General features: G+C 43.7%; 1 protein-coding gene across 1 annotated transcript; it reads right to left on the bottom strand.

Annotated features, from left to right (window-relative positions):
- Window positions 1–1,128: 1,128 nt before the first annotated feature.
- Window positions 1,129–22,223, bottom strand: NLRP8 (NLR family pyrin domain containing 8). The gene is made up of 11 exons (XM_088027030.1): window positions 22,141–22,223; window positions 21,782–22,107; window positions 20,041–20,115; window positions 16,924–18,523; window positions 13,189–13,359; window positions 11,280–11,447; window positions 9,262–9,414; window positions 7,567–7,737; window positions 5,365–5,535; window positions 2,381–2,551; window positions 1,129–1,258 (listed from the first exon to the last, which is right to left on the bottom strand). Exons 1-11 carry the CDS (start codon window positions 22,221–22,223, stop codon window positions 1,129–1,131), a joined length of 3,219 nt encoding a protein of 1,072 aa, XP_087883156.1.
- Window positions 22,224–23,065: the final 842 nt, after the last annotated feature.

Below are 23,065 nucleotides of genomic sequence, written 5' to 3'. Positions count from 1 at the left end.
ATGATTTTTCAAAAGAAAAAAAATGTATTGCTGCTTCCAGATCCTTGAGTTCCAAATGCTGTCCTAATACTTCAATCATGAACAGCACAGTTTAGACCCGAAAGAGTTCAGTCTGCCCTGTGACGTACCGTCCCTTCCCATGAGGTTGGAGGGGAGGTCCCCTGCATGTTCCTACACTTCTTGACGTCCTGCGGACCACTCTCTAGAGCAAGGCTCTAGTTCAGCCTGCTGCGTGTCCAAGAAACTTCTCCTTTAACTTGTTCTATCGTATTAATGGACTAAGCCCATTAAAAAAATTTAGGAGTCACACTTCATTTTTTAAGAGAGTTCCTTAAACGCAAGGTGAGGGACACCTGGGTGCTCAGTTGGTTGAGTGACCAACTCTTGGTTTCGGCTCAGGTCGTGATCCAGGAGTGGTGAGATTGAGCCCCACGCCAGGCTCTGTGCTCAGTGTGGAGTCTGCTTCAGATTCTTTCCCTCCTGCTCCCACACTCTCTCTCTCTCTCTCTCAAATAAACAAATAAAATTGTTTAAAAAAAAATGAGGTGATTTCCCTTTTCCATCCCCCACTGTATTATCTTCTTTTGGAAATGTCCCCCGGACACTTTTTCAGACAAGGAACAAATTTCTTCCTTTTTTTTAAAGATTTTATTTTTAGTAATCCTTACACCCAACATGGGGCTTGAACCCACAACCCCAAGATCAAGAGTCTCATGTTCCACTAAGAGAGCCAGCCCAACACCCCTGAGATTTCTTCCTTCTGAACAGTTTGATATACTAGTCTACTGGTAAATAAATAACACTTGAAAAGTTTTCAAAGTGCATTCATGTATACATTTTTAATTAAATTCTTCCAAAATCCTCAAAGGCCAGTCAGATATTTTCCAGAGACAATGTTAGCATGACAGATTCAGAGACATCTGGAAGCCAGGGGTGGAGGTGGGCTGGTGCCCCCAACTCAGTGACTAATCCGTGTCTAACACATGGCCCTCAGCATCTCCGAGGGAGGTGCTTAGAGGTCATGCCCCACACCATTTTCTGGAATCAACTGGGCCATTCCAGACTCAGAATGGCCCACAGAACAGGCCAACAATTCCCAAGGAAGAAAGTATCCAGGGGGCCACCGGATCACTCTATCCATCTTGCCTCATCCCAGCAATCAGCGCTCCAGTCCTGTACAATCCTCAGGATTTTGTTCTTCACAACTGGGCCCTCCAGCCTCGTCATCATACTTGGGGCATAATTCTGTTTCGTCTCCCTGTGAAAGGTAAGATTCAGGCTTTGTTCCCTCACATTTGGTTTTCTTCTGCGGTCCTAGAGAGGTACGAACAACCTCGAGGACAGAAATTCACCACGCCGGAGACCACTCTGGTCCCACACAGCAGACCGAGAACAACGGTGCTGCGCTTGGGAGTCAGGGATGGAGTCCAAGGGCCTCGGTTCAACCACTTACTGAGTGCGGTCAGCAGCCTCCGCCAGTTCAGTGATCCTGCCCCCTGTGACTCACACTCTGGTGGAGTCTCCTCCCTCACTGGGCTATGGTTGGTCTGTGTGACCAAAAGAGTAAGGCAGAAGTGGTGGACGCCACTTTCAACAGGGAGCAATCAAAGACCGTGGTCTTTTTTTGGGTGCTCTCTCTCTTACTTGTTATGGAGGAAGCCAGCTGCACTGTCATGAGCAGCCCTACAGGGAGCATCGAGGACTCTGGCCAAGAGCCACATGGGTCAGTGTGGAAACATCTAGTCTCCATCCAACTCCAGTCAGGGGCTTACCTGAGGCCTCGGGGAAGACCATGAGTTAGAACCACCCAGTCAAACTGCTTCCGTATTTCTGACCCTTAGAAATTTTACAAGGAAATTCATGTGTGTTGCCTTAAGTGACTAAACTTTGAGGTAAATTTGTTACAGGGCAACAGACAAGGAATACTCCAGGTGTTGTTACAACCTCCACCCAGAATCCACCGCTCACTGAGAACGTCATGGTCTCGGGCACTATGCTTCCTAGACACACTTCCTTTCCATCCTCACAACACCTCCATGGAGAAGCGGCCATCCCACTTCACAGACGGGGAAACAGAAAGGTAAAGGAACTTGTTCACAGTCATATGGCTGTTAAGTGCTGATCGATCAGTTAAGACCAGGGTGGAAGGTTAAGGATAGGAAGAATTTAAAATCAGATGGGAAAATCCTGGTCAGTTTTCCCGTCAGGCACAAGCAGGAGCTGGGGTCTGATCAGCCACATAAAGGTGAGTATAAATCCCCAGGAAATGAGGGAGGGACATTAGCAACATCTGCACTAGATTTTGGGTCCAGAGTCTCCCTCTTTACGAGGACCTTTGCTTGGGTGCTGTTTCTGCACAGGGAACCCAGCAGAGACTTACAGAACAACCTTCTCTTTCCACTTGCGCTGCTGGAAGGCCTCCCGCAGGAGCACTATACCCCTGTGCCCAATGTCGTTCTTGCTCACGTCCAGGTATCTCAGGCTCTGGTTGTGGAGGAGCATGGAAGCCATAGTCTGGCAGCAGACAGAGGTGAATAGGCACTTTTCCAGCCTGTGGGATGGAAGTAGACAGTAGACAACTTGCCACGCCCCACATCTGAGAGCTCAGCCCATACTAACCCTGTGAGTCCTAACTCCAAGACGTTATGAGCCACATAACCTCTTTCCGAAATTGCCACCATGCGTCAGCTTTGCTCATCCAAAAAAATATTTATTTAGCATCTCCTGTGTACCAGGCACTGCCCTGGGCACTGTTGATATAACAGTGAGGAAAACAGCATCCCTGGCTTCCTGGAGCTCATAACTGAGTGGGGGTGGGGGAGGACGCATGTCACCAAACATATTCGAAGAGCACCGTTGGTTTCGCTATTCTAGTATGCAAGGGGTTCTGGTTCCTCTATGAATAGGTCCCTTTGCTTTCCCAGGCTGTGTGAAAAAAGCAGGAGAGATGGTCCCGAAAGGAGCTGCGTCACATAAGTACCGCATATCATAAATTCAGAGCAGGCAAAGAAGAGGAAGTGGTGTGTAGGTGAGCGAAAGGTACAGAAAGGGGGTGGTTAGGGGTCCCATTTTTGAACAGAGTACAATCTCCCTGGGAGCAAGGCTATTATAAGCAATGCAGAACAGACAGGACAGAGGGGCCCTGGGGGTCCCTGTGTCTCCTACATGTGCATCCTTTGCTTTCTTTCCGGTGGCTTGCCTCCCCCGCCCTGTGAACCTCCGCTAGCTGATAAATGACAAGCTGGAAACTGCTGCCCAAGCCAAAACTACAAGGGCATGCATTCCGCTTTGCGTTAGTTTATAAAGGTCTCGACCCAGTTTCCGTCAGGGAGGCACTTGCTAAACGGTGCGCCAGCTAAAACATCCCTTAACCTTGATCAGAGTCAAGTAAATCATTTCCTTTCAACAGTAGAAGGAGGAGGGGCGCCTGGGGGCTCAGTTGGTTCAGTTTTTGCCTTCGGCTCAGGTCATGATCCCAGGGTCCTGGAATCGAGTCCCACATCGGGCTCCCTGCTGAGCAGGGAGCCTGCTTCTCCCTCTGCCTCTGCCTCTCTGTCTCTCATGAATAAGTCAGTAAAACCTTAAAAAAAAAAAAGAAGGAGAGTCATTCTAAAATAATTCTAACTACAAATAAGACCCACAGGTATGTGAGGATTTTTTTTTTTAAATGAAGAGAATAAGCAATAGAAACCTGGGTTCTTCTTGGGAAAAATAAAGATATAGATGGCTTTTCTACAAGACTAGAATTCCACAGAATGAAATCTAGGGGAATTTTAGATCAAAAAGTTTGGAATGGGGGCAGTCCATGAATTTTATACTCAGCCAAGTTACTGCTCATCCGTGGAAGTAGATTATAAAAAGTAGTCTCACACAAGCAAAGGCCTAGAGAACACTACGTAAATGCTCACCTGGAAATTTATTTCATTCTTGAAAATACATTTCACTCAGTCTAAGAAATAATTCAATGCTTAAAACCTAAGATTAAATTTCTGGAGAAAAAGAATTGTGAGCTGGGACGCCTGGCTGGCTTAGCTAGTAGAGCATGTGAGTCTTGATCTCAGGGTTGTGAGTTTGAGCCTCACGTCGAGTGTACAGATTACTTAAAATAAAAATTCTTTTTTTTAAATATATTTTTTTAGAGCGAGATAGAGAGCGCACACATGAGGAGGGGCAGAAGGAGAGGGAGCGAGAACCTCAAGCAGGCACCACACCGAATGCAGAGCCTAACATGAGGCTCTGTCTCACGACCCTGAGATCATGACGTAAGCCAAAATCAAGAGTCAGGTGCTTAACTGACTGAGCCACCCAGGTGCCCCAAAATAAAAATTAAAAAAAAAATGAGTTATAGTGAACACTGAATTTCCTTAGACTAGCTAATTATCAACAAAAATGAAATCCATTATCAGTACTAATCCTAAGAAGTTAGAGATGTAACATAAAACAACGATTTTAATAATCTAGTCTTCAAATCCAGATTATACTAATAGAGAACAGAAAATGTGGGCAGAAAAGAGGCAAAACAGTTTCATCCATGGATCACCAGAGAAGAGATGTTTCCAAATATTTCCCAAACACTTAACGTAACCATGATACGAATTAAAAATAGGATGGCTCTTGTCAAATCGCTGGCTAGTATGAATGTTAGCATAGAGACCATTTAGGAGAAGAAGACAAGAAATTATATGTAAAAAAGAATCCCTAAGTACAAACGTCGATTTCAGAAGACCAGCTATGTCAGGCATTGGTCCACAGACAACAAAGAAACTTTTACTGAATGGAAGACTATTTCCTAGAACCATGGTCCTGCAAGTGCACCATGCATGGGAGCCACCTGGGCATGAAGGTTGAGGGGTCTGCGGGCTCACCCCCAGAGTACCACATGACCCAGCAGCCCCACCTCTGTGTCCGCATCCAAGGAAGTGGAACCAGGATATCCAAGAGACACCGGCACCCTCATTCCCTGCAGCATTACCCACAGTAGCTACCACACAGAAACCGCCTCCATCCCCACCAACAGATGAATGGATACAGAAAATGTGGTATATCTACACACGATGGAATATTATCCAGCCATAAGAAAGAAGGAAATCCTGCCATTTGTGACATCATGGATGCACCTGGAGGGCTTTATGCTGAATGAAATAAGCCAGAGAAAGGGAAACCCTGCGATGATTTGCATTCCTAACAACTCCCCAGAGGAAGAAGTTCCCAGTCTGAGGATCCCCTTTCCGAACGCTACACTGAGGCTGCCCAGTCCTCCAACTAAATGGAGGAAAAACCCCGGAAATGCAAAAACCCTTTCCTGTGTTCTGCTCAGAGAATTTTACAGACCATTGTTGCAAAAGAGGAGATGGGGTGACTTACTCCAGAATCTGGAGGCCAGACTTGGGTTTCGTGAGGGCCTCAAAGAGCAGGTTAACTCCATTGTCCTTCAGGCTGTTAAAACCAAGGTCCAGGCTTCTCAAATTTTTGTTTTTATCCAGAGCAGAGGCCAAGTCTTGACAGCAGTCAGAGGTCAGGGCACAGTTTCTCAGCCTGCGAAGAAACATGTGTCAAGAAAACCAACCAAAACACCTTTAGATTTTACTCCTTTCCTGCCTTTTTTTTTTTTTTTGCATAACAACATTATCAAGATATTCCTAACATAACCAATATCATTTACCCACTTAGAGTGTACAAGTCAACATCTTTTAGTATATTTACAGAGGTGCGCATTTGCCACAATTTTAGGACATTTTCATCACCCCAAAAAGGAAAACCCTGTACCCTTTTAATTCCCAATTTCTTCCCCCAGCCCACCCCCAACTCGAGCAACCTCTATCTGGTTCTGGATATTAATCCAAAGGAATTGGAATCAGGATCTCGAAAAGATCTTGAAAAAATATGTCTTTCATGTACCATAATATTTTCAAAATTCATCCATATTGTAGTATGTATCAACACATTGTTCCTTTCTATAGTTGAATAATATTCCATCATATGGATACACCACACATTCTTCATTCATGCATCAGCTTATCAACCCTTGGGTTGTTTCCACTTTTTGGCTATTATAAATAATGCCTCTATGAACATCTGTGACATTTCGGTGTGAATGTATGTTTTTATTTCTGTTGCGTATGTACCTAGCAGTGGAATTGCTGACTCCTATGTTAGGTCTACATATAACCTTTTGAGGAGCAGCTAGACCGTTTTCCAAAGCACCTGCACCACTTCCTGCTTGACTTTGGGAAGCTAAAAGTTAGTGGGTTCAGGGGATATTTTGTGCCCCTTTTTTTCATTTCTGGTTTTATAAGCCCTAGCAAATTTCTTTATGGTGTAAGACCGTCTAAGTTTATTTTCTGTTAATAATAGACAAAAGCACCCTACATTGGTGTTCTGAGTCCCATTTCAGCATGTATGGGGAGGTCCCCCACACTAAGAAACAGGAAAGCCCAGATGGTAATAGTGTCTGAGAAATCCACCGAATTCTGACACTATGTACAGATCATCAGATTGTGCAGGCTAAGGGCTCAGTCCTACAAGACTGCTTCCCTCACCTCACTCCCCTCATACACCAGCCCCAAGGCCAGGCTGGGCTTCTATAAACTGGAGGTTCCAACTCCAACCCAGGATGCCAGTCACCAGTCAGGTTCCCATGACCCCCTCCTTAGATTTGGTTCATTTGCTGAAGCAGCTCACAGAACTCAGGAAACCCATTTACTCATTTGATTACCATTTTACTATAAAAGGATAGAACTCAGGAACAGCAGATGGGAGAGATGCATAGGGGGAGGCATGGGGAAAGGACTCACAGAGCTTCCATGTCCTCTCCAGGTGAGCTGCTTTCCCTGCATCTCCATGTGTTCGCCCACCTGGAAGCTCTCAAATCCCATTCTTTGGGGCTTATATGGTAGCTTCGTTACACAGGCATGATTAATTAAATTGTTGGCTATGGGTGGCTGGTTCCACCTCCAGCCCCTCTTCCCTCCCCAGAGGTCAGGGGGAAGGACTTAAAGTTCTTTTTTTAAAGATTTCATTTATTTATTTGACACAGAGAGACACAGCAGGAGAGGGAACACAAGCAGGGGGAGTGGGAGAGGGAGAAGCAAAGAAGCCGGCTTCCCGCGGAGCAGGGAACCTGACGCGGGGCTCGATCCCAGGACCCGGGGATCATGACCTGAGCTGAAGGCAGACGCTTAATGACTGAGCCACCCAGGCGGCCCAGGACTTAAAGTTCTAACCCTCTAATCACAAGGCTGGTTCTTGGGGCAACAAACCCCCATCCTTGGGTGAGTTCCGAAAGTCACTCATTAACATAATAATAGACACCTTTATAGTTCTCACTACTTAGGTATTTCCAAGGGTTTGGGGAACTCTGTAACAGAAACAGGGACAAAGACCAAATACACATTTCTTAGGTTATAAATCACAATATCACACATTCCGACGCCCAAGGGAAATCATTTAAAGAATTTATGACTGAGATCATGTGCACACACACACACACACACACACAGAGTAGGTTTTTTCAATCACTCTATTCTACTCCAGGGAGGCTCAAGAAGAGGGTATTTTGGGACTCACACCAGCCTCTGCAGAGGACACGCAGGGTGCTGTAGGGCACTGCAAAGCTGTTTGGCTCCTTCATCCTTCAAGGCATTTTCTGCCAAGCTCAGATGGGTCAGCATCTCATTACTCTTGAGAGAAGACGTAAGACTTTTACAGGTAAGCAGGGTGAGGTCACAGTTCTCCAATCTGAGGGACAGAAACACACAGATGGGATGCACTTTAATCCATGTGCATGACCAGATTTTCCTAGCCCCTACTGAGAGATGAACATTGCCATCTGGGCTTTCCTTTTCAGTGTGAAAGCCTCATCACACCTCTGTTACCACCTCTTAGGGCTTCCAAGTCCTAAAGAAGAGGGTACCAGCCTTCCTGTGAGGTTAGGGGTGTGGAGGAGATGTGGGTCAGGAAAATAGTTATAGGGATTAGAAGGGCGGGAACGAGACCACCAACGGCTAAAGAATATGTAACGGATACTGGGGTGGCCCAGAAGAGACAGCCTTTCACAAGCTTAAAAAAAATGAATGCTTACTCAAAAAAAAAAAAATATATATATATATATTTAAACATATATATATATATATATGCTTTAAAAAGATTCATTAAAGACAGGAGCAGGCATTCGTGGTAGAGAAACCAAGATGAATAGTAAGGTCATGAAAACATTTTCATAGTAATGAAGGAAATAGAGGTTAAAACAATGAGATACGATCTCCTGCTTGTCAGACTGGCAAGATCAGGAGGGAGAATACAGAATATAACAATGGCCAGACAGGGACTCGGAGTTACGGGAAGCGGCACCCACCTGCTGGCAGGACTGAAAACTGGGGCAGACTCTGGACACAAGCTGCTGAAACGGAAGATGGGTGCTCTCCATGACCCAGAGATCCCACTGCTGGAGTGTTTTTCGCAGCGTGTGCGTGCGTGTACCATGTGCGTGTGTGTGCGCGTGTACACGGCCAAACCTCGGCGGCGGGTAGGACGGGTACCTACATTATTGCATATTCACATAATTGTTATCATTCAGCAGTGACGAGGAATGGGCTTCTGAAGCAGCTAAGCACAAAAATGTCGGTTGATCAGAAAAAGAACATACAGTAGCTGAGGCCACTTATGTGAAATTCAAAGCAATGCGAAACTGCGTGGTGCTCTGTTTAAGAATACACATGTGAGGGGCACCTGGGTGACTCAATCGGTGGGACGTCTGCCTTTGGCTCAGGTCATGATCCCAGGATCCTGGGATCGAGTCCTGCCTTGGGCTCCCTGCTCAGAGGGGAGCCCGTTTCTCCTTCTCCCTCTGTGTTCTCCCTCTCTCTTTCTCACAGATAAATAAAATCTTAAAAAAAAAAAAAAAGAATACATGCGTGAGGGGCCTGATCAGCCCAATTCAAGGCAGCTATCGTGAGGGGTAGGGCAGGGATCAGTGTAACCCGTGAGGAAGGAAAACAGTCCTGGTGAGGTTCTAGGTCATAAGCTGGATGACAGATACAGCAGGCTCATTGTAACTATATTTTCCAAGGTATTAGGTATAAATGTGTACTTTTACATAGACTTTCTCTCTCTCCCACCTAGATTCTTCACGGACCCATCGATACAATTAACACCAGCCACGAGACAAGTTGGCACACATTCCTCCATTACTGCTCTTCTCCCAGAATCACACAATTCACCAAACAAATGAGCAACAGTCATGACAACAACAACAAGACTTACACCAGCTTCTCCAGTTGGGCCACTGACAGGCAATATGCCCCAAATGTCTCCAGGCAGCTACTTCTTAGCATTAGTGTCTTCAAGTGTTTGTTACTTCCAAGATCCCTGGCAAGATCAACCCAACACTTAGGGGTAACCGAGCAGTCTTCCAACCTATGGAGGCCACACAAAAATGCCAAGCCTGAGCTCCTGGGGAAAATGGTACCCATGTAGCCATGTAGATCCTGTCTACTGTCCCATATTCTTGTTCTTCACACAAGAGTGACTCCAGGGGCGATTTTCATCTTCTCCAGCTGGTAAGCTTGCACCAAATTCAGCATCTTAGTCACAAAATATCAAATAATAGACACTTGGGGCCATAACCAGCTAGCACTGGCTTGGAGCTGGGCTCTATCCATGAACCAGGGACTCAATTCAGCCCTTGAAATAAATGCAACTTCTTTTTACATTTATCTGCCAAACAATCTTCAAGACAAAGAACTGCGGTTTCAGTCACATGGGATCACAGCTGCCGTCTTGTCAAGCTGGGTTTCCATCGGAAGTTGACTGTTGCCCAACTACCATGCTGAACCACCTCCAGGTCTGGCCACCTGAGCCTCGGAGGCTCCACTCAGCTCTGGCCGGTGTGAAGGACCAGAGCTGCCGGGTGGAAACAAGAGGTTGCCCAAGCTTCGTTGGCACAACGTAACACACGGAAAGACTGGTGGGGATGCTAAGCACTTGGGTGCTGGGATGTGTTTAACTACTGATTTTGGTGAAAAAAGCCCTGATGTGCAGTGTTGGCCAATATCTAGTGTGAATGCTCCCAGGGTGGCTGATTTACCCATGTGGAGTTGTTAAATGCACAGCAGGAGCACCCCACTGCACAAACGCAACAACCTCAGGAACACACACTGGGAGTTGGCAAACTATGGCCGTGGGCCAAGTCTCCCGGCCACCTGGTTTTGTACAGCCTGTGAACTAAGAACTTAAAAAAATTTTTAAATGGTTAAAAAAAAAAAATCAAAAGAATATTTTGTGACACGTGAAAATTAAATGCAATTCAAATCCCTGTACCCATAATAAATATCAGCAAATTATATAGTGGATAGAGTTATTAACAAATTGTATAATTCTTAACAAATGATTAATAATTGGTATTAATAAATGGTATTATTAGCACTCAATAACTTAATAATAATACAGTTTTATTGGAAGACAGCCACACCTGTTCATTTACATATTGGCCACGCAAACTTTAGCCCTATAAAGGCCGAGTTAAAAAGTCAAGACAAAGACCATATGGCCCACAGAGCTGAAAATACTTATCTGGCCCTTCATAGAAAATGTTTGCTGCACCCTGGCATTGATAATAGTATAGTAAAGAAATTAGGAGGTGTTGGGTTTTGATAATCTATGAAATTTTGTTTTCTCATATGGTTTATTTAATTGTAAGTCTGTATGATTTAACTTTTCAATAATGCTGTTTGACAATCAGCTCACAAAACTGCCTTCTTAGCAATCTCCTCTTGTGAGCCAGTATGAGGTAGGTGAAGCTCACCAATGGGGCTCTAGTCTCCCTATCTCAGACACATCTAGGACATGGTCTAATTGTAGAGCCTGAAAAGGTGAGTGAATGGTGGTTGCCAAGGCAGGGGTGTGGAAGAAATGGAAGAGAATGTTCTTCTGGTTGTAAGATGCATGAGTTCTGGAGATCTAATGTACAGCTTGGTAGCTGTGGTTGACAATACCGTCATATGTACCTGAAATTTGCTAAGAGAGTGGATCTTAAATGCTCCTCCCCACAAATGGTAACTGTGTGAGGTGGTAGGTATGTTAATTAGCTTGATGGTGTTGATTATTTCTCAGTGTGTATGTATATCAAATTATCACATTGCCCACCTTAAAAAAAAAAAAGCCGAATAAAACCAACAACGATGAGATCAAAAGAAAGATGACAGGAAGACCGCGCATGTAATCCCACCTCTGAAAGAACAGTCTGGGCGCCAGGGTCTCTCTAGATCCCAGGCTCATCTTACCTCAGACACTGCAGATAGCACTGTGGGCTTTTCAAGGCTGTGCACAGAAACTCCATGGCCTCACATCTCACTTCTGTGACTTGTATTTCCAAGTATCTCAGATACCGGTTTTCAATCAAAACTTGGATTAAGTCTTCGTTCAACATGGAGGGATGTAGACATCTAAGGCTGGAGAGGTAAGCAGTGCCTAGTTATAATAAGATCTCATCAGCTCATTAGTTCTTTTCTCAAAAACAGCTTTACTGAGGTATAAACAATATCAGTAAATGCATCTATCATATTTTAATGGTTACAACTTGATGAGTTTGGACATATGCATATACCCATGAAACCATTACCACAATCAAGGTGGCTAATTAGTCCTCCAGCTTTATTGAGATGTGATCGACACATAACAATAAGTTTAAGGTGTAGGACATGTTGATTTGTTACATTAATATATTGCAAGATGATTACTGCCTTGGCATTGGGTAACACCTTCATCCCATCACAAAATTATCATTTCTTTTTCTTTTTTGTGATGAGAACACTGAAGATGGACTCCCAGCAACTTTGGAGTATACCATACAGTATTGTTGACTACTGTCACAATGCTGAGCATCAGATCCCCAGAACTTATGACCAACATCTGCCCATTTGCTAATCACTTCTAGATTTAATTCGTCGATAAATATGTGAGGGCCTTTCTGTGAGGTCTGAACTGAGTTCTCAGCTCAGCGTGGCCTCTCTGGTTGGGTGACCTTATGTAGATCACTTACCTTCCAAACTTCAGTTTCGGGTCCACAAGCGAGAGTGCATGATGCCTTCTCCTTAAGATGGGTGTGGGAATTAATATACACGACACCTGTAATTGGCTCTGCATAGTGCTTGATGTATAATAGTCACTCAATACATGGGAGCTAATAATAGTCATCATAATAATAGGAGAGAAAATTGGTCAGACACTGGCTAGGGGCCACATGCTATCTGGTGGGCTATTTCAAGGCATTTTGATGAGTTACTGGGTTTCTGGATATTAAAAACCAGAGAACGAGAGCATGGTATAGTGGCTAGGAGAACAGACTCTGTAGCCAAGATGTGCATGAGAGACTCTTGACTCCAGGAAACAAACTGCGGTTGCTGGAGGGGAGGTGGGTGGGGGAAGGTGGTAACTGGGTGATGGGCATTAAGGAGGGCGCATGATGTGATGAGCACTGGGTGTTATACACAACTAATGAGTCATTGAACATTACATTAAAAGCTAATGATGTATCATATATTGGTTAATTGAATTTAAATAAAATTTAAAATCTGTATTTTAAGTACATATTAACTGTATCACCTTGTGCCCCAGTTTGTTTATCTGTGAAATGGGGAAACCTACTCCATTTGTATATCCTTTTTGGAAAAATGATCTCACTCATATGTGGAATCTAAAAAAGCAAACAAACCCAAAACTCAGAAAAAGAGATCAGTTTTTTGTTGATGTCCGAGGCAGGAGGTGGAGGAATTGGGTGAGAGTGGTCAAAAGGGACAAGCTTCCATGTAAAAGATGCAAAAGTACTGGAAATGTGATGTACAGCCCAAGGACTGCAGCTAACATGGCTGGGTGGTATATTTGAAAGTTGCCAAGAGAGTAGATCCTTCTCATCACAAGGAATAAAAACAATTGGTCGCTCTAGGAGGTGATGAATATTAACTTGCTGAAGTGATCATTCTGCAATATATGCATGTCAAGTCATTATGCGGCACACCCAACACCTACACAGGGCTGTTTGTCCATTCTATCTCAATAAGACTAGAAGGGGAAAAACGATACACATGGATGCTTTCTGCAAGTCTATGTGAGTAGAGAGGGGGTAGAAAAATGGGATGGGAAACAGACTCTTTCCAAGGAATTCCTTCTAACCAGGGTGTGTTTTATACGCACATTAGTTTTTGCAGTTTACACCCAGGATGTCTCAGAGCCATAGAAAGAACCTTCACTGACTCAGTCTCCATAGAAGTGTTTGTCACAGTCAGGACTTCCAAATTCTCATGTGTCCTAAACACGGAGCAGAAGTCTTGCCACCAGAGAAAACACTGGTCACTGCTTTCTGGTCTATGTGCAAGAGAGAAAAGAGAACATGACTCGTCATCAGAGATTAAACTTGAGAAAACCTACTTGTAAACCCAGGGCTGATGTTTCCGACCCTGGTTGTGATCACAGAACCTTTATGACTCCAGTAAGACTCTCTAATTAAAAAAAAAAAAAATGCCCAGGAATACCATTGTAAGACTTCTCACTTTATTCCAGGAAAACTTGTGGCCTTAAATAAGGATACCTAGATTTTCCTATGACGTAGGAAGAGAGTTGTTGTTTTAATCACTTAGGATTTATATGGGGGCAGGTGTCATGTATATTAATTCCCACACCCATCTTAAGGAGAAGGCATCATGCACTCTCGCTTGTGGACCCGAAACTGAAGTTTGGAAGGTAAGTGATCTACATAAGGTCACCCAACCAGAGAGGCCACGCTGAGCTGAGAACTCAGTTCAGACCTCACAGAAAGGCCCTCACATATTTATCGACGAATTAAATCTAGAAGTGATTAGCAAATGGGCAGATGTTGGTCATAAGTTCTGGGGATCTGATGCTCAGCATTGTGACAGTAGTCAACAATACTGTATGGTATACTCCAAAGTTGCTGGGAGATTGAATTATATCTGTATCCTATATTCTTATTCTTTGCTTAGAAAATTATTAAAAAGAAAAACAACTCTATGTAGGAACAGAATAAGGGAAAAATTAATTTCTTTTGGCATGGTGAGTACAGGAAAGGAAAATCCACAGCTAGACCAATATGGGATATAGTTGGACTCTGGAAGGACCTGCTACATATTCCCCTTCATTTTTCCCTGTGCAGTCTTTTCAGAGAGGCTGGCCAAGAGATACTGTGAGGATTTTTGTTTCATGCTGTTCGTATTAGATAGTTGTAAATAACTGAAAAGCAAATGAAGGGGGCACTGGTTTAATCATCTCCGATACACCTAGAAGACTTGAGTACACCTCATTGGAGAAGGTGTACACAGACATTAAAATATTTCTAAGACACATTAGATGAAAAAAGAAAATTTCAGAATACTTCTTACACTAGCATGCCATTTTTGTTTAAGATGAAATCCCATAAAATAAAACCATGTGCTTTTCATACCCATTTTAAATGCAAACACATAAAAATAATACTAACTCCATGTATGGGAGTGGGAGAAGTGGATACAGGTGGTCAAAGGGTACAAAGCTCCAGTTATAAGATGAATAGATTCTGGGGACGTACTGTTCAGCTGGATGACTATCAATGACAATACCATATTGGATATTTGAAAGTCATTTGAGAGTAAAAGTTCTCATCTCACACACACACACACACACACACACACACACACACGTGTGTACATATATAAAATCTCTACCTTGTATACCTTAAACACACACAAGGCTATATGTCAATTATAGCTCCAAAAAGCAGGAATAAATAGACCAACTCCCTTCAAGAACTGTCCCAAAAGTTATCAACAGACTGACCAACACGAAGGAAATTTCTCACCTTTTAAAAGTTCTTCTAATGTTAGGTTTTAAGATTATTCAGACTTATATCAAGACATTACGGTTAGACTTTTGAGGTCTTTGTTGGGAAGACCAATATGCAAAACTGAGCTGTTTGGAGTTGCTCACATCAGTTGGAAGTAGACATAAAGTAGTCTTTCCTGTGGAATCATTAAATTTGGAGCTATCTGTGATATAAAGTTAAAGATGTGATGTGTGCACCCTGTGATTGGGCAATTCCTTTTCTAACAATATACCCTAGCACAGGGGTTGGCAAATTTCTTCTGTAAGTGGCCAGCTAGCAAATATATTCAGCTTTCATAAACCAAAAAATTTGTGGAAACCTCCCAACTCTGCCATAGCAGTGTGGTGGCAGTTGGAACATATGTCATAGGCAAGCATGGCTGAAATCTGACTAAAGTTTATTTACAAAAACCAACAGTAAACTGGGTTTGGCTCCCAGGTCGTAATTTGCTTACCTCTGCCCTGGAGAAACTCACTTGTGCCAGAGGAAGATAGGGCATTGTTCGACGTGATGACACACAGAGCAGAACCTAGATGTCCCCTAACTTCAGAAGAGGTCCATTTTATTTATCTAGCCATATATTAGACTAATATAGGATATTTAAAATGAACCTGACAACAACCCAGCAACACGTTTAAGATTTATGCTGGCTTTCATGGAAGAAAAATGTGTCTGGAAGAGATTGTGGCTCCTTTACACAGAGCAGCTAAGGAATGAGGGAAGCACTCTAATTTTGCATCAAGAAGGGTTGGGGTCCCTCCCGTGACTCCAATACCAGGGGTCAGTCTAGTTTTCTGGCTCTTCATCATAGCTACCAGAGGTCTGATTTCAGTTTAAGTCTTAGCTTCAACAAGCTGTGTGACCTTGGACAAGTTATGACTCTATCTGACCCCCATTGCTTCATGGTGTCCAATGGTGACATTAAAAGGAATAATTCACATAAAGTAAAAATACCTGGCACCATGTCTGGTACAGGGCAGAGTATGAAAACTGTATGAGAAAATGAGTAGTCAGTACTGTCACTTCTTAAGAAAAATAAATCCACTATATTTAAGTATAGATCTTCTGAGAGAGTATTTCAGTTGAGTGGTGGGAATAAGAATCACATTAGTAATTATAGCTTGTATTTATTGGTAGGAACTAAAGGCTGAGACAGGTTTGGTGTATCATGCCTATTATCTCATTTAATCTTCATAAAAACCTTGTGGGGTGTGTACTATTTTTTTTAATCATTTTTTTAAATCATTTTTTTAAAATCATTTACTCATGAAGAAACAGACCCAGAAAAGTTAGGTAAACTTGTCCAAAGACACACAGTTCGTTGGTCTCTGGAGGAGATGGAGAACTCAAACTCTTGCCCAGGAAGCCAGAACACCCACTTCAGATCACAGTGGGGAGTAGGGAAGAAACAGTGAATAGAAGTGGTGTTTTCAAGGTGTTTGGTAGGAAAACAAGGAGGGAGATGTGATAGTCCCCTGATGAGGACATGTAGTTTTCAGTTCTTTTTTCCCTAATGAAAGATGGAAGTGATGTTTTTACACTGAAAGGAAATCTCCCTTGGAGCTGCACTGCCCAATATGGTGGCCACTAGCTACATGTGACTATTCAAATTTAAATTAATTAAAGTTAAATGAAATTTAAAACGCAGTGCCTCTGTCACACTAGCCATATTCCAAGTGCTCAGTAGTCACACATAGATAGTGGATTTCCACCATCACAGAAAGACCCATTGAACAGCACTTCCCTAGAGACTAACAAGCTGGTGGTACACAGAAGTGGGGGTGACAGGTGAAGCAAGGTCCCACATATAAGGGAGGGGAGGGCATGCAGACTAGAGATAGGGAAGGTAAACAAATCATCTTGCTTTTCCAGGATTCTCCTAGTTTTAGCATGGAAATCTGCATCCTAGACGCACCTCCTGCCCTGGTTTTAGAACTGAAAGTCCCGTGTGTGAGGGACGGCCTCAGGACAGCCGGTCACCCTGGATGCCTGGGGGATGGTAGGCAAGGTCCCTGGGAAGCACAGGTTGCCAAAGGAAAGATAAGAGCACTCACTCAGTGGAATGGAGGGGATCCGGGTGGAGTGAGCACACTTGGGTGATGGTCAGAGTAATAGTCAGTTCTAGATCCCGCAAACGTTGACAGTGCTTAAGACAAAAAGCAGACACTTGCATGTCTTTCTTCTTGTTGATGATCAAAGCAGCTTTCTGACAATCACTTAGGATCTGACTCACAAATGCCTCCTCCTGGATTTCATGCAGACAGTAGAATAGCTGTGGGACGCCATGGTGCACGGTTGGTGGGTTACATTCATATGACAGGGCTGCCACTTTCAGCAATTTCTTCTTATTACCCAGGGACAGCTTGCATCCAAATGACTTCCCTGCAGCTGAAGCACATGTTTCATTTAAAAGACCAAATAAGAAAAGCCCCATCTGAGCAAGATAGTTTTTTTTTCTTCCAGGATATGTTATCAGGCGTATGATCTGAACACGGTCCAACACCCAGAAACTTCTGAGTCTTTGTGGGAAGCACAGAACGTACAACAAGGCAGCAAAAAACTCCTGGAAGCTTATGACGGCAAAAGCATAACGGTCTCTGTCACCTGCCACCCTTTGAAAAATATTCACACGGAGAAAAGTAGCAACAGCGGTCTTATCCAGCTTGGCTTGCTCAAGGTCTTTCGTGTCAAATACCCATCGCATGTTCCACATACCTTCTGCAGCCAAGTAACACAGACCTGCCAGTTGCTTCTGATGAGTGTTACTGGGAAGTCTTCCAGGTTTGGTTGGAAATAAGCTAGACAGATATTGGACGAATACAGCTGTGGCATTTGGATATGACTGTGCAAGATCTGCTCCTCTCTCCATCTGCTGTCTCAGACAAGAACACACCATCCAGCAAACCACAGGGACCTGACACATGGAGAAGAGAATTGTGTTTCCCATGACAAAACTCAAGGCTTCATCAGCATCCCTCTTGTTTCTGAAATATGTTCTGAAATACTTGGCTCTTTCCATCATACTAAACCCTGTAAGTGTTATAAAAGAGGGATGTTTTAGGAAGGGCTTAAGTTTCCTCCAAGATGTGAACCTCAGGGTGATCAGTAAGGTGGCTTCAGGAAGCATTTTTTTGCTCAACAAACTGGTCAGGAGGACAGACCCAGGCAATTTCTGGCTCCAGTCATCACTCAGGTCAGCTGGTCTATCCGTGAGTGTCAGTGTTACTTCCTCAAAGCCATCAAAGAGGAGCAGAAGTTGGTCTGGTTTGGACATAATCTTGGACATGAGAGACTGTGCCCCAGGCCACTTATGGGCAATCAGCTCGGAGAAGCTCTGCTCATCCACCTGGGCCATATCCGTGCAATGGAAGTAGAAAGCACACCAGAACTTGTGGGGGTAGAACTTGTTTTCTGCCCACTCCAACATCACCTTTTTGGCCAAGCTTGTTTTTCCAACCCCAGCGACTCCCTGTAGGACCACAGTCTTGGGCTGTCTACCTTGAGGTCTTTTGGGAAGAAAAAGACATGGTAAGAACCTCTCGTGTCTCTCTATGTCTTGGTAGAAGAAGTCTACGTGGGTCCCAAACCAAGTGGTCACGATACGTATCATGGAATACTCATCCATAATGTGCAGTTTGTATTCTTGTATTTTATCTAGATTAGCAAGGTGGGAGAAATACAGGGTACAGTGTCAGAGTTATTTAAGAACCGATTGAACGAAAAGAAAACTAGCCTTGACGTCTACATCAAGTCCCATGACACACCTGCACACATCATGCTCTTTTCCTGACAACACTGCACCAATGAAGAAGCTGTGAGTAATCAGAAAAGTCAACTTGAAGTGGCTTAAACAGAGAAGGACTGCTTTTTACTTAATAAATTTGGGGAGGGGTGTGTAAAGCTGTTGAAATTGACTCAGTGGTTCTGCAGCATCAGGGCCAAGTAACACTGCATTTCTGTAAGTACATTCTTTATACTTCTTGCCTCATGATTAGGAGATTACTGCTGTAGTTATGTTATCGTTATGTCCTAAGTTATATTTGTATTCAAAGCAGAAATAGTGGGGAGGAGGGACATGTTCACAGCTCATGTATACATCTATTGGTACAAACTGAAGCACTCAGGAGACTTCTACTTATATCTCGTGGCCTTAGCACCATCAGATGGTTAACCCCAACTTTAAGGAAACCCGGAAAAAAAGTATTTCCCTTAGGGCTGGGTCCACTTTATCCCTAAATAAATTATATTCTGTCAACACATGAGATATGGGGTAGGGAGTTAACAGGATCTGTCACAGCCTTTATCTCAACCTGTGATTCTCTCTCCCCTCCCCTCAACAGGAAACTTTACAAATTAGACATGATGTCTGACTCCAACTTCATTCCCTCCACCTCCAGGTGATAGAGAGGAGGAAGCTTACTACAAGTTCAAGATCTATTTACTTATTAGCTTTATGAGGATAAGCAAGTCACAGAATCTCTAAGCCTCCAGCCTGCCATCTCCAAAATAAAGTAGAATTTACAACTCTGGCTCCGACTGTGGTGTCAGAACATCAGCCCTCCAGTGTTTGTTGAATGGGTGAAATCTAACTGTGCTAAGGCTGGAACTGGGGATCCCACACCTCACTTACTGTGTACTTTCATAATAGATTAGAGTGTTGCCCTTGGGCCCTCAGCTCCTTTTGACTTCATCTCCTCACACAAGTACGTGGGCCAGTCTTAGCCAACCAGAGCACTTCATCATTTCATTCATTGCTGAGCTCGTGACCTCAGTTCATTCAGCTCAGTTAGTTCTAGGATGAGTGCTGAAGCAATGAGAAAATACTCCTCGTTCTGCTGATGGTGCTAAACAGATACAATGTAAGGTAGCTGGTGGCCCAACATGGCCACTGCGGTAGGAGAAACCACCCAAGGCTGAGTCCCACAGAGAAGAGGCAACTAGGAGAAGGGCAGAAGAGATGCCTCGCCGACATCACTCAATGCCTCCAGCTGGGCTGGTGGCTGGACTTCTGAGTTAGGTATGTCTACAACTACTCTTTTTTCTTAAAATTCTGATTCATAGAAGAGATGCTGACGTACTAATTTACAATCTGCCTTGCCTCAGGAACCAAGCTTCTTACCCCAACCCACAGTTCATTTTCCTCCAGGCTTTGTCACAATGCCAGGACATACCAGATTCTCCTTCCTCCAAATTCACTGGCATTTCTCTTGGGTTCGGGTCCTCTGGCTCCAGGTTGGGTAGAATGTCTGGAACAGACAGGAAAGGAGACCGTTGCACTGGAACGATTGACAGGACAGGGAAAGCCACATGGAAGGAATGGGCCCCTTCAGGATAGGAGCAACCACACCATCCGAGAGTCCCATTCTCTCACCACCTTAGTCCAGGGAGAAGAAAATTGCCTAGACTCCATCATGATGTTAGGAAGTGAGAAAATGGTGTTGTTTTAGGATGTACTGATGAAGTATTCAGTAACATAAATTGATAGCTCAGTCAAACACAGAGGGAACAATATACACAAACACACATGCGTATGTATATGTAAAATATATGCAGACTTTAAAATCTATGCATGTGCACATATATATGTATGTGTATATATCTACCTATGTACATATTTATATGTACGTATATGAAAATAATCATGTGTATATACACACAAACACATACATATAGAGTCATTGGTTCTTCTTATTCGTGCTATTTATGTTCTATAAAATTACTGTGAATATTCAGTTAGCCCCATGAATATAGGGTTAGGTTCCTGTAGCCTCTGCTTACAACATTTTTGACTCTTCAGTACATAACCATGGTCTATGTGGTTTTTTGTTTGTTTGTTTGTTTAAAGAAATCTTATTCAGTATATATTATTGATACATGAACACTGAACTCACAGTCAGCAGCACTATAACTCATGCCTGAATGAAGCTTTTGCAACACATATATTTCCTCTGCGCTTATGATGCTAAACATGCTAAACAGCCCTTCACCACTATGCTGGAGGGGGGGCAGGTTAAACAGCAACATCACCAACAAGATACACAAAAACATAGCACCACCAAATAGATTGTGGAAAGGACACTTGTTTACAGGATGGGTGCACAGGTAGGAAGGCAGAGCGCTGCTTTATTCAACTGCAGCTGGGAACATCTGTGTCCAAGTTTTCTCCACCCTACATGTCTGTAAATGACTATGAAAGTGTCACAATTACTGATTCTGGAGTTACAAATAAATTTTAGTGAATACACAGCTTCACAAAAATGGAATCCATAAATAATGAAGATAGACTATATATAGATACCAAATAAGCAATATCTGGTTAAATTTTTAAAAACTATGCTAATATAGGGGCGCCTGGGTGGCTCAGTCGTTAAGCGTCTGCCTTCGGCTCAGGTCATGATCCCAGGGTCCTGGGATCGAGTCCCACATCGGGCTTCCTGCTCAGCGGGAAGCCTGCTTCTCCCTCTCCTGCTCCCCCTGCTTGTGTTCCTGCTCTCGCTGTCTCTCTCTCTCTGTCAAATAAATAAATAAAATCTAAAAAAACCCCAAAAACAAAAAACTATGCTAATATAATGGTCTTTGACTTTTGGGGTCAGAGTCATCGGCATACTCCACTATTTGCCTTCTTGTTCAGGTGGCCAATATGGGTAGCCAGTAAAGTATTTAGTTCTTTAACACTCAAATCCATTCCCATTTTTAAAAAAGATTTTATTTATTTATTTGCTAGAGAGAGAGAGTACAAGCAGGAGGAGTGGCAGGCAGAGGGAGAAACAGGTTCCTTGCTGAGCAAGGAGCCTGTGGTGGGACTTGATCCCAGGACCCTGGGATCATGACCCGAGCTGAAGGCAGCTGTTTAACAACTGAGCCACCCAGGTGTCCCCCCATCCCCATTTTGTATGCCAGATTATTACTCACCATTTAGCTCCATCTGTACCCGAAGACACAGTTCTGTCTGGTTCATTTTGGCAAAGATGTCATGAGTCACATCCCAAGCTAGTCGTCCAGGGAAGAACTCCACCAAGAGATGAACCACCTCTCCCCATCTGGCTGTCTTCACCTGGTCCCAGGTGATCTGGACAGAGCCAGGCCTGGGGTTCTCATCCACTAAAAGCTGCTTGAATGTTTGGAGCTCCTCCTTGCTTAAATAGACCATGTACAGCATGACCCCATTTTCAAAAGGGGAGTTGGAGGAGGCAGAGGACATCAAGGATGAGATTAAATAACAAGGAGAAGATGAAGAGCTAGAAGAGCAAGAGGAAGAACAGGAGGAAGACCAAGAGGAAGAGCTGGAGGAAGAACAAGAAGAGCGGGAGGAAGAGTAGGCAAAAGGGCCAGACTTCAGATTCACATCACTCATCTTCACTCAAGACCTAGAACCTTAGTGCCAGTGATAAAGACAACCACTTGGAAGAGAGAACAGACCAGACCTGTGGAGACATGAAAATATAAGAAAATGAAAACCCACCCAGGAGGACAGCTTTATCTAATCCATATTTGGTAGAGCATACCATGTACCAGATACTCTCTTTAGCTCCGTCCCCACAAGGTTCTTTCTCTTGTGGAAAAACCTGGGGGCTTGTCCAGTATTCGGGCTTAGTGTTTAGACTCAAATCCACTTTGTAGTTTTTATTCTCTTTATTTTATTTTATTATTTTATTCTTGATGCCATGTATTAGCAAGGTAACTGGCCAAATCACAGCACCTCTCTGTGCCCCTTTTCTGATCTTTGATCTTGGGACCAGAGCATACCTATCAATGGGGATGTGAGGATTCTCAAAGAGACAAATCTACAGGTACATTCAGAGCTGTGCCTGGCACATCATAGCTTACAATTATTTGGGGCTTACGTCTATGCCAGGGTTATTTTAAAGACTCAATGGGAGGGTGGAGCAAGATGGCGGAGGAGTAGGAGACCTAAATTTCATCTGGTCCCAGGAATTCAGCTGGATAGGGATCAAACCATTCTGAACATCTAGGAACTCAACAGGAGATTGAAGAAAAAAATAGCAACAACTCTCTGAACAGAAAAGTGACCACTTTCTGGAAGGTAGGACATGCGGAGAAGTGAATCCGAGGCGATATTCAGGAGGACAGGTGGTGGGGGAGGGGGAGAGCCGCGGAGCACAAAACCGGGACTTGTAGAATTCTGCTCCGCTGAGGGACGTCGCTCCAGTGGCTAAGCGGGGGTGGAACCCTCGT

Source organism: Eumetopias jubatus, unplaced genomic scaffold (genome assembly GCF_037043125.1).
Source record: "Eumetopias jubatus isolate StellerSeaLion01/CBP00866 unplaced genomic scaffold, mEumJub1_p1.0 scaffold_10, whole genome shotgun sequence".
In the NCBI taxonomy this organism is placed as follows: domain Eukaryota; kingdom Metazoa; phylum Chordata; class Mammalia; order Carnivora; family Otariidae; genus Eumetopias; species Eumetopias jubatus.
Note: the sequence above shows the minus strand (reverse complement) of the source record. Positions and strands in the feature narration are given on the sequence as shown.

What these genes read in the sequence shown, in the direction of transcription:
- NLRP8 (XM_088027030.1), bottom strand. Translation starts at nt 22,223, where the DNA reads ATGAGTGATGTGAATCTGAAGTCTGGCCCTTTTGCCTACTCTTCCTCC. An exon ending in TTTGGAGGAAGGAGAATCTG is followed by an intron (nt 18,524 to 20,040) that starts GTATGTCCTGGC and finishes TTGCTAATCTAG; the next exon opens with ATAAAATACAAGAATACAAA. An exon ending in TGTCCTCTGCAGAGGCTGGT is followed by an intron (nt 5,536 to 7,566) that starts GTGAGTCCCAAA and finishes GTTTCTTCGCAG; the next exon opens with GCTGAGAAACTGTGCCCTGA.